At 41.2% G+C, this 14,164-nt stretch overlaps 1 protein-coding gene across 1 annotated transcript in view; it reads left to right on the top strand.

Moving 5' to 3' along the window:
• The window catches only part of SYTL5 (synaptotagmin like 5), a 122,915-nt gene that overhangs the window by 91,444 nt on the left and 17,307 nt on the right, over positions 1 to 14,164 (top strand). The window contains exons 10-14 of the mRNA XM_040468793.1: positions 1,763 to 1,855; positions 2,478 to 2,543; positions 5,878 to 6,056; positions 8,103 to 8,202; positions 10,573 to 10,734. Coding sequence (XP_040324727.1) covers positions 1,763 to 1,855; positions 2,478 to 2,543; positions 5,878 to 6,056; positions 8,103 to 8,202; positions 10,573 to 10,734 — 600 coding nt within the window. The remainder of the gene's footprint in view (positions 1 to 1,762; positions 1,856 to 2,477; positions 2,544 to 5,877; positions 6,057 to 8,102; positions 8,203 to 10,572; positions 10,735 to 14,164) is intronic.

The raw sequence follows: 14,164 nt of genomic DNA on the forward strand, positions 1-14,164 counted from the left end.
TGAAAAAAGTCCGAGAAAGACAAATACCATATGATTTCACTTATATGTGGAATGTTAAAAAAAACAAATGAATAAACTAATAAAAAGCAGAACTAGACCTGTAAGTACAGAGAAGAAACTGGTGATTGCCAGAGCAGACCGGGGTGGGCAATGAATGAGTTCATGAGTTGGAGCCCTGCTATGGGCTCTGCAGGGACAGCACACAGAGTGGGCTTGGGATTTGGTCTCTGCCTCTCCCCCACTCGTGTGCACGCACTTACTTACTTGCTCTTTGTCTGTCTGTCTGTCTGTCTCTCTCTCTCTCTCTCTCTCTCTCTCTCTCTCTCTCAAAAAAATAACCAAAAAAGAATATTCATAGCAACTTTGATAATGATAGAAAAAACTCTGGAAACAACCCAAACATTTAGCAACAGAAAATGGATAAAGTGTGGGGTATGAAACCATTTGACTAATAAATAAAAATGAACAAATGATAACATTATGCAACAATTTGGATGACTCTTAAAAGACTATAATGTTGAGACAAAGAGGCAAAACCCAAAAGAGCCTCTTACATTTCATTGTATTTACATACAATTTAGAAACAGGCAAAACAATATCATATTGTTTAGGAATGAATGCTTAGGTAGCAAAAATAGAAAGAAAAGTAAGGATGTGATTACCATAAGAGTTAAGATATTATTTCAAAGATGGGAGAAAGAGGTCTGTGACATTGACAGAGCACAAAGGGGGCTTCTACTCGATCACTTAATATTATTATACTGTACAATTATGTTTGATGCACTTTTATCCATGTGTGATATTTTAGAATTTGAGTTTAAAGCACAGAATTATATATATATATATATATATATATATATGTGTGTGTGTGTGTGTGTGTATATATGTGTGTGTGTGTATATATATATGTGTGTGTATATATATATATCAATTTATAACAACATGGTTAAAGGAAATTCTTATGTATGACTGCTCAGATTTCTGTGTGCACAATTTTATATGATTTTTCACATAAATAAGGAGATATGGAATAGAATATATAAAATATTAGTTTAACCTGGGGTGAGAGGAAACGGAGGAGAGGAGAAGTAAAAAAGCAAGGTGTTCGTGTAAAAAAAAGTATGCATGATATATTCCACTTATGTGTGGTTGTGTATGTAGGCATGTGTGTGTACATATCATAAAACTATTGAAACTTGATCATTAAGATATTAGTGGGAGTCCTGAGTTTAATTTATATTTATCTATATTGCTTGCAAATTTTTACTGTAAAAATGCATTGCATGATTAACCAAAGGAAAAACCACTTTATCATGTAGGAGAAGAAAAGCAGAATCTGGAATTTTGGACAAGAAGCCAGTGTCTAAAAGAGTTAATTCTGTTGGAGAGATTTTTAAGATCTATTTCCCCATATTGACAGTATACACACATGCATAAACCCATTTTCTTTTTAGTTAAATAATTTAAGTAACTTGCCCAAAGCTTAGAGATCAGGGAGGTAGAAATTGAACACCCAGGTTTGTGCGATTCTAAATTTCATGTTCTTTTCATAAAACAAGCACCAGTAGGAGGGAGACCCCAATCCTCTGATGAAATAATTCACGTTGAATGGATAGCAAAAGAGAAAAACCTCAGAATAAGGTGATTTATAGGTATTTGTATCTAATAGTTCAAGGTATTTTAAAACAAAGTGGTTTTGGAAGTGAAAACTCTTCCTAGGAAAGAAAGAAACTAAAGCACTGATGTTCTCCTCCTTCCTTAGGACTCCTTGGAAGAGACTGGGGAAGGCATTAATGACTTAGTGTCCTCACGGTTTTCGGCAAACACCCACAGTCTAGCAAGTGGCCTGTCAACTGTAAGCATTTATCTAGCCTGTGACTGGAAGTTTCTTCTTTCTCTTGTTGATTTTCTGTACTTTTTTTCAAAGGAGATAGGAATGTTCTTGGGAATATGTGTGATAGTGAGTTAAACGTCATTATAATCATCTGCTTGCCTTTTGGCCACAGAAAACTTTTTGGTCTAATTTTGTATGGGTTTTTCCTTCCCTCTCCTTCCATGGTCCTCGCGCAGTTTTTAAAACATCTTCCCTCCCCAGTTCAGGCTCTCATCACCTCAAACCTATAAACTATCATAGTTCTCTGCATACGTTTATTTCCCTGCCCCCGTTCTCTCAATTTCCCAACTGTCCACCATGCTGCTGCTAGTCGTTTTCCTCAAATACATACCCAGTCGGGTTTCTCTCCTACTCAGACAATGTCCATAGCTTTTCACTGCCTGTAGAATAAATTCCCTTCTTACTTTCATGTTCAAGGCTTTGCTTGAGAAGTAGGCTTTAGGAGCCCCCGTGTCCTCATATCCATCTATGTGTATATGCCTGTAGTTTTTTTTTTTTTTTTTTTTTTTTTTTTTGCTTCTCTGATTTCTGTCTGTTGCTCTAATACCCTTTTCCTTTTGACCTTTGGGTGACTTTCTTAAAGAGTTCTCCAGCAGGCTCTGACAGGAAGTGGACCTACCTGAACGTCCCTGATGCTGACTCAGACACTGTGAGTTTTCAGTCTTTCCTTTGCCTTCTTTCCAACCATACTTCACAAATTTCATGGTACGGGAAATCTGATAAGGTGGGCACATTTTCCAGCATTTATCTTTTCCTGCCTTGTGTGTAATTAACCAGAGTTTCTCTTTAAAGGGTAAACAACATTATCAGAATCCAAGTAGTCCAAGGGAAGAAAAGATCATTAAACATGAGAACCTGAGTGCCAGTCAAAAGACACATGGTTCAAAATGATTTACCATTTACGAAACCTCTTTGAAATGAACATCTCTATTTTAAATCACATTAACTTGGTTAAGAGCATACCGGTTGGTTAGGAGCAAAATTGCCTTAATTTCTCCCAAGCTCCAGCATTTGTGGGTTCTTACATTTTCTTCTATCTATAGGGTCCCCCTGCTTACTGAGGACCTTTTTGAAAACGTGGCTACTGAGGGATGTGATGTCGACACAACTTAGTGGGGAGGCATGGTAGGGAGGTCCTCAAACTAAAAATCTGAAGATCTTGCTTCCTGCCTTGGCTCTGCCAGTAATTTCTGGAGGCCAGAGTTTCGTCTTCTGTAACAGGGAGTAGAGGCGTATTCTTGAAGCCCTTGAAAGTCAAAGCATAGTCTATGCACCAGCAACATCGCATCCCGTAGGGCAGAGACTCTCACACTGTCCATTCACAGAACCCCTAGTGATTCTTTGATCCTACTCCTGAGCCAAAAATAACACCTGACCAACCCATGTATCGAGTAGTTAGTGATGTGAAATGTTGGGGTCTGGGAGTGAACAGCCAAGAAAGAATTCTTGAGATGTCTTTGGTGGAAAAAGGTGGTTTTGTGAAAGCACAGGGACAGGCAGGAAGAGCTTTCTGTGGGCAGAAAGAGCTGCACTGGGGGTGTGAGGAGTGGACTGGTTATATACTTTCAAAGTGGGAGGGGGTGAGGGATAGTATAAGCCTCTAAGGAATTTGGAAGCAAGATTTCCGGGACCTTGAGGGGCTAGCTGCTGTGAAAGGTAAGGGTATTTACATAGTCTAGTAAAACCTTAGTCACGAGACCCTTCAGATGTATACCAGGGGGCCGTATGCTTGGAGGATGATTGCTAACATGTATCTTGCAGGGAGAGGGGGAGCGGTGGGTAGAGATAAAGGAAGTTTCCAAAGGGATTTTTATGTTAGAGACTTACAGGGTCCTGGAGGTCAGGCTGATGTCAAGCTAAGGTTGCCTTTTGCCTCTAGCAAAGTATTAGCATCAAGGCAGTTGAGTTCCTGGAGGAAAGTCACCCTGCCTGTCTCAGACTTGTCAATGGGCTGAAACGGAAAATTTAATTTTTTCTAGATTTCTTTTGCCTTTGTTCTCCACATCGGTTAGGTTAAAAAACTTAATAAGCACTGCTATGCTAACCACTTAGTAGACAGGTGGAACAATAATACACATAAATTGAAAGAAAAATATTTTTATTCCACTCTTAAATAGCTCTTATTCCTTACTAATGGGATGTGGTTGCCTGTTGGGCACTTCACAACTTGTCAAATCTTGGACTCTGATTGAACAGCACCTCTTTTCTTTCCTGTTCCACATTGATTTTTATGCAGCACTTTTTTTTTTTTTCACGGCAACTGTCAAAAACTCAGCTTCACACCGTTAGGACTTACCTGAAAAGAATAAATTGTGATTTAATGTTGACATCGTGAACTACTGTAAACAGTTTGCACCATGTCTGATAGATGTCGCTGTGTTTCCCTTGAAACTTTAAAATATCCTGTACTGCCCCTGTGCATGTGCTGTGGTACTCTGGGATGCCTCAGTACACATTTTGGAAGCTGTGGGCCTAGGCGTTTGTTAGAAAAGCAGACTCTCAGACCCCACTGGGGACTAACTGGACCCGAATCATCATTTGACAGAGATCCCCAGGTGATTTATGTGCAATTAAAGTTTGAAAAGCACTGCTCAAAGCCACCTGTTATTATGAAAAATTTGTTTCGTTTTAGGACTGGGAAAGACAAATTAGATCACTCACTGGCTCTCTTGAAATTATCATTTTTTTTTTAACATTTATTTATTTTTGAGACAGAAAGAGACAGAGCATGAACGGGGGAGGGTCAGAGAGAGAGGGAGACACAGAATCGGAAACAGGTTCCAGGCCCTGAGCCATCAGCACAGAGCCCGACGCGGGGCTCGAACCCACGGACAGTGAGATCGTGACCTGAGCCGAAGTCAGACGCTCAACCGACTGAGCCACCCAGGCGCCCCGAAATTATCATTTTTAAGTAATCATGGAATTCTTAAGCCCTAGACTCCAGCTGAGAAGAGATGCTAGCCACGTCACCCACATCCTGTTCTTTGATCGGTCTCTACTCTGAGTAATTAGAGGAACATGATGACTTTTGTCAGGCATCTCTGAAAAGTGGGAAGCCTGAGCTTGGGCTCCCTTTGTACTTACTATAATCCTTCCCACCAGTTCACAGACAGGGCTTTTGAAACTACTGGGTCACTCATGAAAGCCTTTCAAGTGGTCTCTTGTGACAGGTGTGTTGCTAAGATACAGTTTGGGCACTAAAGGATACTTTTGTTACATTTAATTTAAATATGTCCCTTGCCATTTATTCATTCTGGTAGATTTGGACTGTTTTCCTCTCACATTTTATTTTATTTGTTGGTTGGTGTGTAATTTTTTTGCTTACTCTTCGATTTTGTGGGTTGTTATTTTGTAGAGGTTTACAGAGTTCTGGTCTCATACTACCCGTGTGACCACAACAGCCGCTCAGGGAATTCACAACAGCCAAGGGTATATGATGTTCTTCTGGCCTGCCCTTGTTAAAGCTGCAGTTACGGCTTCCCAGAGACTGATGGGATGCTCTCTGGGGGTGTCAGAGAGGAAACCTTGTGTCTCCTGCTAGCACAGAATATATGAGCTTTTCTTTGTCCTGATGGGTGCATTCTAGACCTTGAAGTAGACTGACCTTGAGCCTACCAGTGAGAAAGGTGAAAGCTACATGAATCAGGAGAGGATGTGGGATTAGAAATGCCTCAGTGACCCCGTATTCATGAGAAGTGAATAAACAAAGGCTATTTGCCACCCAGAAAGGCAATGCTTCCCTTCTCAGCAAGTTTCCTGCCTTCCTTACTAATGCTCCTTAAGTCTTCTTGTCCCTTCCCAGGCTTGGACTTTATACAATACCAGAAAAACAGGCAAAACAAGTGATTTTTGCTTTCTTCTCTCACCCTACACCTTCCTGCTCATTATAACGAATAAGAATTGTAATTGAATGAAGGGGGTGGCTTCTGTGAGGAAACAATGAGAATAACACTGGACACCTGTCTTCATCTCGTTTATTCCAGACCAGCCTTAACAGCATGATGAGTGTTTACAGCGAAACAGGAGACTATGGCAACGTGAAGGTCAGTGGTGAAATCCTTCTTCACATCAGCTACTGCTACAAAACTGGCGGGCTCTACATTTTTGTCAAGAATTGCAGAAATCTGGCCATAGGAGATGAAAAGAAACAGAGGACAGATGCGTAAGCATATAGCATATACCTCAGACTCTTTCAATCCCTGCTTCCTTTGTCAGTGTGTGTGTTTTTGTTTCAGAAGACTCTTAGCTTTCCTCTTGATTCGGAGCCTTTTCAGGAGGTTGTCCCTTTTCTCCTGTGCTACACTTCTAGATATTCTCTTAGGTGTACATATAATGATTTTGTCCGTGATTATCTGAGTTTTTAAATTTTTTTTTTTCAACGTTTATTTATTTTTGGGACAGAGAGAGACAGAGCATGAATGGGGGAGGGGCAGAGAGAGAGGGAGACACAGAATCGGAAGCAGGCTCCAGGCTCTGAGCCATCAGCCCAGAGCCTGACGCGGGGCTCGAACTCACGGACCGCGAGATCGTGACCTGGCTGAAGTCGGACGCTCAACCAACTGCGCCACCCAGGCGCCCCTCTGAGTTTTTAAAAAGCTGTTAGTCACCGTGATTCAGGACTGGCACATTTGTAGTTTACGCAGAGGCAGCTGTTTGAGATAGAGGCTGGCTGACACATGGGCACACCCCAGGACGTGTGAGTGTCCTGTTCTGGGAGAACCTCCAGAGAAAATCACCAAGCTGTTAACCCACTTGAATGACTCAAAAGGACAATTTTGAGGCTCTTAGGATTCCAGGTATCAGCTGGGAGGCAGATGGGGACCATGACACATTGGAAGGGAACTAGATGAAAGATGTGTCAGTGCTTCCCAAGATCACTGCCAGGTTTGCTGGTTTACTAGGAGGACTCCCGGAACTCCACATGTAGTGATAATCAGCAAAGAAAAAAGCCATATGTGGTGAAGTTCTAAAGAATCCAGGCTTAAACCTCCAAGTGTCTTTTCCCACTGGAGTTACACAGGATGTGCTTAATTTTCCCAGCAACAAGTTATGGCAGCATATGTACAATGTTGTCCACCAGAGGAGCTCATTTAGAGACTCAGCTGGTCACATACCAAAATTCCAGTGTCCCAGAAGGAGAGCAGGTGTTCTGCATAAGCCATATTATTTTTACACATAGTTTAGTCACAGTGAGCCCCTTTATCTGTTCTGGAAGGGATGAGAATCCTCCCGGAATCCAAGTTTCCAGACGCCAGCCAACCGCTAACCTTGTAAGCAAGCGTTTCTAAGGACAGCACAATGAGGCCTGCTGTGTTATGTTACCCCTTTCCTTCATAATAGGTGACCTAGGTTCAATACACAACTCAAAGAAGCTGTTTCCAAGTGTCTTAAGATCAGAGAATAGTTTGGTCTACCTACTTCCTCAGCTAACTATCAGCGGGCTTCAGGACCAATATAGTCATTTAGAGTAGCATGGAAACAGGTCATTTAGAGCTCTGGTAGATGCGCTTCACCATCTTGTACATTGCAGTCTTGTACATTTCTAAGTCTGCCTTGACTTGGATGCCCCCGCTCCAAGAGACTCCTGGGATAGCTCAACACAAGGTGTTGGGTAGAATTGTTATTGTGACATCAGGTTATTATTTCCTATTTGTTCTTTTCCGTCATTTTCTTTCATTTACCCATCACCATTGATTCCACTCATCTTAAGGCCTGACATCTGAAGGGAGAGGAATACAACCCTGTGGTATTTTCTGAGACCATTGATCCTATAAACAGATGACATTTATTGAGTAGTATAATATGTCAGCTCCCTGTACATATCAACCAATTTAATTATTATTATATTAATTATATATTATATATATTAATTATATTATAGTTACTGTTACTATCCCAGTTTTCCAGATGAAGAAACTGAGGCATAGAGAGGTTAAGTAATTTCTTGAGTTTACCAAAACCAGTGAGGCATGGAGTGATTCAGACCTAGTTGGATCGACTCCAGAGCCCACACTATTTATCACTATACTACTTTTCTCTTATTGAAGGTCCAGAGTTATATTTTAAGGTGTCCTGCTGTGCAGACTATATTCTCTTTGGGTTTCTCATGTGTGCTGGCCTATTCCCTTCACCTCTTTTATTCGCTGAAGCCCCTATTTCTTGCAAAGTAAGTTTCCCAATAATTACTTTCATGTGTTATCGTTTACAGTTATGTCAAGTCGTACCTTCTCCCTGACAAGTCCAGAAACAATAAACGCAAGACCAAGATCAGAACAGGCACCAATCCAGAATTCAACGAGACATTAAAGGTAAGTACGTGCACTCTCATATTAACTCAGGTGATACTGTTTACACCCTCATTGGGTTTAAAAGTAACTTTGGAGGATTTGCATGTCCAGGCGTAAATATCTTTTAGAAAAGTAGAATGTGAATAAATTAGTGTAATACCCTTGGCTTTCAGAATTTGGCTAAATTTAGGCTTGTGGGTAATGAACAGTGGAGATGCAAGGTCGGATTTGGCTAGTCTCCAATCCTAGAGACATTACTTTTCCCCATGGGCTTCTATGTGACAACCCCTTCTCTCACCCTGGGCCAATCTAGCCTGGTAAGAACGATCTGAGGAGACTGGAATGTAGAAGTTATTGCTAGTTGCAGGGAAATTTATCGACCTTGTGCCCAGAGTGATGGAGTCAGAGTCCACCATAGCGGGAAATTGGTGAATGGGAACATCCATCAGTGGGGTCACGTTTAGAAGCAGGAGCCAATAAGAAGATAGATGAAAATGAAAACGAATGAATATAGGCAGGGGGTGAATCCAGTGGCCATAATAGGATAGCAAAGCTGAGCCCAAGCAGAATAGATAGAGTGACCTGGCAAATTCAGGAAGCAGGAAGCCAAGGTTAATCATGTCAGGAAAAGTAAGGACAGGTAAGGATGTCAATCCAAGATTAAGAAGAGGTCTGAAGTGTGTCTTAGGTGGTAGTTGCAAGCAGGAGATTTGAGGGTGTGTAGGCATGAGTCAGTGGATAATGTTCTGCTGGAAAAAGAAAAGCTACCCCAGCAATATTTTCTTTCTGCTCAGTCTACATATTTGTCTATTTATTCCTGCACTTATGCTACCCTTTATGGAGTTTGGTGTTTGCAAGTTTCTCACTTATTGTAGACTCTGGGTCTGTAGTTCTCTCTTGTCCAGCAAGAGAGCAGATGCAGGATTGAAATGTGAGAGAGACTAATGTCCCAGAGGAGAAAAGTGCCCAGAGTAAGGGTCCTTGCTCCGTTTTTATTAGGATCAGAAGGCTTATATGCTAACTAATTTGGATGTAAATTAAAAAAATAAAATAAAATTGAAAATAAAAAAAAAAGGAAGGCTTATAAACCTGATGGGTGTGCACAAAGAGACAATGAAACTGTGAACATTAACTCATGGGCATGGGGGCAAGGGAGTTTTGAAGATATGTGGTGTTAGGGGTTTGGGTCAATACAAAACAAAATTCTGGTGCTGGGCATAAGGTTGTTTATAGCATACACGAGGCCCCACCTGTTTACCTAAACTGGCCTAGGGTGCAAGAAAGACCGAGCATGCTACCTCAGGGCCAACAAGGCACCTTTCTTTTGCTAATTAGCTCCACTCTTGGCAACTTTGCCCTGCTGGGGTCTAAAGTCCTGTTTACCTGCTTACCTATTTTGGTCCTTCCTTCCTGTGAAAGCAGCTTTCTGCTGTTGTACTAAGTTGAGGGACGTTTCCACCCTGAATTCCTAATCTTGTTTACCTCAGTTTTCATGCTTTCATCCTGAGGCCTTTCTATTCCTATATCTTTGTCCTATACTGGGGGACTTTGCCCTGTTTACCTAATCTTGTTTCCCCAAACTTGGGTGTGTTCATCCTATGACTTTCTAATTCTTTATGCCTCGTTAACCCATCAGTGCAGGCTCTGGAACTCCTAAGCTTATTCCCCACACTCACTGACAACACTTTTCTGGATTTGGGGGTTCTCATTATGAATAAAATAAAAGAAGTTGGAGGGCACCTGAGTGGCTCCATTGGTCGAGTGTCTGACTTCGGCTCAGGTCATGATGACACGGTTCATGAGTTTGAGTCCCTTGTCGGGCTCTATGCTGACAGCTCAGAGCCTGGAGCCTACTTCGGATTCTGTGTCTCCCTCTCCATCTCTGCCCCTCCCCTGCTAGTGTGCGCGCGCGCTCTCTCTCTCTCTCTCTCTCTCTCTCTCTCTCTCTCAAAAATAAATAAACATTAAAAAAAAAGTTGGAGAGTTGATATATCAAAACTTACGCTTACAGAGTAGATGTTGGAAAAATGATTAGCAAATGAAACCCAAGTAAAACTGGAAAGGAGACAAGCTTCATCACTTATTAATATATTTGAAGTTTACTGACTTTGTCCTCAATGATTTGCTGAAATATCTTTTAGAGCGAGGTCTAACACAAAATCAGTTTATGGAATAGAACCCCAGTTGTAGCGTAAACAAAGAAAAAGTTTTTGTGTTTGTTGTTCATATTATAACGTTATAATGCGTATTGTGTATGCATTATATATAACGTTGTTCATATTATAAGGTTCATAATGCATATCCGAAAGATGGTGGAAATACATTTCAGCCCGTTGTAGAATTGGGCAGAGCCCTCCATGTGGAGTGTGATGTTGTGAATCTCATTTGCAGTACACCATCAGCCATACCCAGCTGGAAACAAGAACTCTGCAGCTCTCAGTCTGGCATTATGATCGATTTGGACGTAACAGCTTCCTTGGGGAGGTGGAGATTCCTTTTGACTCATGGAATTTTGAAAATCCAAGTGATGAGTGGTTTGTGCTTCAGCCCAAGGTAGGAAATGCTTCCAGATTAATTAAACAGTTTTGCAGTGAGACAAGTTATGAACAAAATTGATGTCATAGGCCTAAAGAATCTGAAGACGTCTAATATTCAAGTGATAATCTGAACAGATTAGTGCAGCTAATTTTGAAATAATAAAATAAACGTAAATCTGTTCCTTGGAACTCCTCCTTTAATACAGACTGTATAATGCAAGTCACATCATCGTGTATATTATTAATTTGACTTGCTAAAAATGTATTCATCATTTGAAGGTCTCCATGGATAAACAAAAGGAACGCATTATGTGATCCTATCATAATAGAAAGTACTCAATTTCACATAAGCAAAAACAGATCCATAGAGCCAATCGGTATCAAAGCATTCTATTCCTGATTCTCCACTATTCAGACAGACCGAAGCAGGAGTGATCTTGCCTTGGCTCACATAAGGAAGTAACCAGTAGCTAAAGTATCTGGTTTTCTACATTCCCACTTTTGAGATTCATAACCTAGGTCTTGAGTTATATTCGGAAAAACCATCTTAAAGCTGATTCTAGAAATTAAGTGCAATATAGCATGTTCTGAACGAGACCAGCAGTACCTTGGATTCACTCTATGCAACGGAGTCTCTCTACAGTAATTTTTTAAGTCAAAAGTGAGATTAAAAAAAAAAAGGTCACATTTATGTAACCAAAGATTGTTCTTTATATACAGAGAGGCAAAAAGAACATGATGGTAAAGAGAGTAGACTCAAATCAGACTTTCTGGGTTCAGTCCTGGCTTCGTGACTGTCTGTGTGACCTTAGGCAAATTATTTAACTTCCCAGGCTTTGGTGTTCTCATTTGTGATACAATAATTGGATATATCTTACTGGGACGTTCTGAGGCTTGAAGAAGCACCCTATATGATGCTCACAGTACTGCATGAGGCACATTTTAAGCTCTGAGTCAATGCTAGGTAGTATTTATGTTACATTATAGTCCCTATGTTGCAAGTGACAGAAACCCCAGCTCATATTGCTCAAAAAATAAAAGGAAATTATTGGCCAGTGATTATCAAGCATGGCTTGATCCAGATGCTCAAATCTTATCAAGGCCCTGGACACTCTTGGTCTCTCTTCTGTCTGTCGGCTTCATTTTTAGACCTCATGCAGTTGGCTTCCCTCACTGGTTCCAGTATGCTTCTCTTGGCCACTACAACACGTGGAAGCCTCTCATGCTTGCACCACACTGTCCAGGAGAAGAAAGATTTCCTACTCCTCCAGCAGTCCAACCAGTGCCCTGGGCCTGGTTCTCATTCTAATTACATCAGTTGCCCATCCTAAGCTAATTGCTGTGGCCAGCCGGGGAGGTGGGGTACATCAGCTGACTTAAGACGATCAGAACATACTCTGGTCCTGAAGGCCCCAAAGGAAATCTAAAGGAATGGTGGGTGAGTTGATGCTAGACAGAAAAACATGCATTGATCATCATCAATAGCAGCACTGTTCACAGCTAAAGGTGCAACAGACATTGTGAGATAAGTGTCATTATTTCCTTGTTATGTGTGGAGATTGAGGCTCAGAAGTTACATACAGCTTTCTGGTGGAGTTTTATAATTGTAGACCTTAAGCTTGGTGTGAATAATTCATGGAAAATCTTCGGGAAGTATATTTGGGCTGGGGTAAAAGTGATAATAAAATATAATAAAAGTCCTTAAAATAACTGCAAGCCCATGACTCACATAAATATGATAAAAATAGGAAGTGCAATATTAACAAGAAATAAGTCCACAGTAGAATTAGCATTCCCCTGACATGAACTAGGGGAAATATTTGGTCATTACAACACTAAGTCTCTTGGAATTGAATGACAAGCCCTACAATAAAGGATAGCACTTAATCTGACTTCACAGTCTCCTATCACTGTCTTCCTTTTGTGCATAATGGGTGAGCACCATAGACTCTTAAGTTAGAAAATGTTTGAGACATTATGTGATGCAGGACACAGATGAAGGACAAGTAACATTCATTTCAATACATAAAATTGTCTGTCATAAATTTAACGTTAAAACACAGAGGGGCTATTTGGAAAACAACTTGGAGGCTTCCAGACAGTTGCCCGGAAATGGTTGAAGGATGTGCACTGGGGCGCTATCTGAGCTCTCCCAGGCATCCTCTGTGCTCAGGGACCAACCACTTTCCATGGCAATCACCTTCACATTACCACCGAGTGATTTCACTTTCTATCGTAAGGGAGAAGTAGTTCTCTGAGCCTGCTCAAAAGTTCTGATTGCATTTAATGTCTTTCCAGAGAAAGGAGCTCTGACTCCTTGGTCCTCTACCAGGTCACCTTGGATTCCTTTCACCATGACTGTTAGGAGTTTTGTCTCCAACAGCTTTCACCTGAGTCTCTGTTTAGAAGCCTCTCCTCAGGCTGCTGTAGCTTTTTCTCACGTGAGCAGAGAGCCAGAAGCTCCTAGGAGCTTACATACGCCCTGCCACAAAGCAACCCTTTACCAATAACTAATAGATGGGGGAGTCTGAAAGCACAGTTAATTCCCTGAGAGCGGTGGGGGGAGGGGGGCGGCAAAAGGAGTGGTGCCCCAAGGCATTACTTAGACTCTACAGCTTTGCTGCTGGATCAGGCTATGCCCTTGCCTGGCTTCCTCTCCTTCCCTGACCTTTTTCCCATCGCCCCTTGGCTGGTCTATCCTGGGAGCAATTCTTTTGTTGAGTGCTTTATTTTTATTTTTTATTTTTTAAATTTAAATCCAAGTTAACATAGAGTGTACTAATAATTTCAGGAATAGAATTTAGTGATTCATCACTTGCATATAGCCCCTAGTATTCATTCCAACAAGTGCCTTCCTTAATGCCCCTCACCCCTTTAGCCTTCTCCCTGCCCAACACCCCGCCAGCAACCCTCAATTTGTCCTCTGTATTTAAGAGTCTCTTATGTTTGTCTCCCTCTCTGTTTTTATCTTATTTTTGCTTCCCTTCCCTTATGTGCATCTGTTTTGTATCTTAAATTCCACATATGGGTGAAATCATATGATATTTGTCTTTCTCTGACTGACTTATTTCGCTTAGCATAATACATTCTAGTTCCATCCATGTTCTTGCAAATGGCAAGATTTCATTCTTTTTGATCACCGAGTAATATTCCACTGTGTGTGTGTGTGTGTGTGTGTGTGTGTGTGTGTGTGTGTATACACACACACCCAATCTTCTTTATCCATTTATCAGTCAATGGACATTTAGGCTCTTTCCATAGTTAGGGTCACAGTGCTGCTGGTCACAGTGGGGTGCATGTGCCTCATCGAATCGGCACTCTGGGAGCAATTCTTAATAAGTCACGTGCATAAGAATGCTCACTTCAGAGTCAGCTTCTGGGGAACTCAATATAGTTCACGTCTCTAATCCAGATCATCTTTCTCTGCAAAGAAATAGATGACACCT

This window comes from Herpailurus yagouaroundi, unplaced genomic scaffold, assembly GCF_014898765.1.
Source record: "Herpailurus yagouaroundi ecotype Mexico unplaced genomic scaffold, PumYag 67793, whole genome shotgun sequence".
Lineage (NCBI taxonomy): Eukaryota > Metazoa > Chordata > Mammalia > Carnivora > Felidae > Herpailurus > Herpailurus yagouaroundi.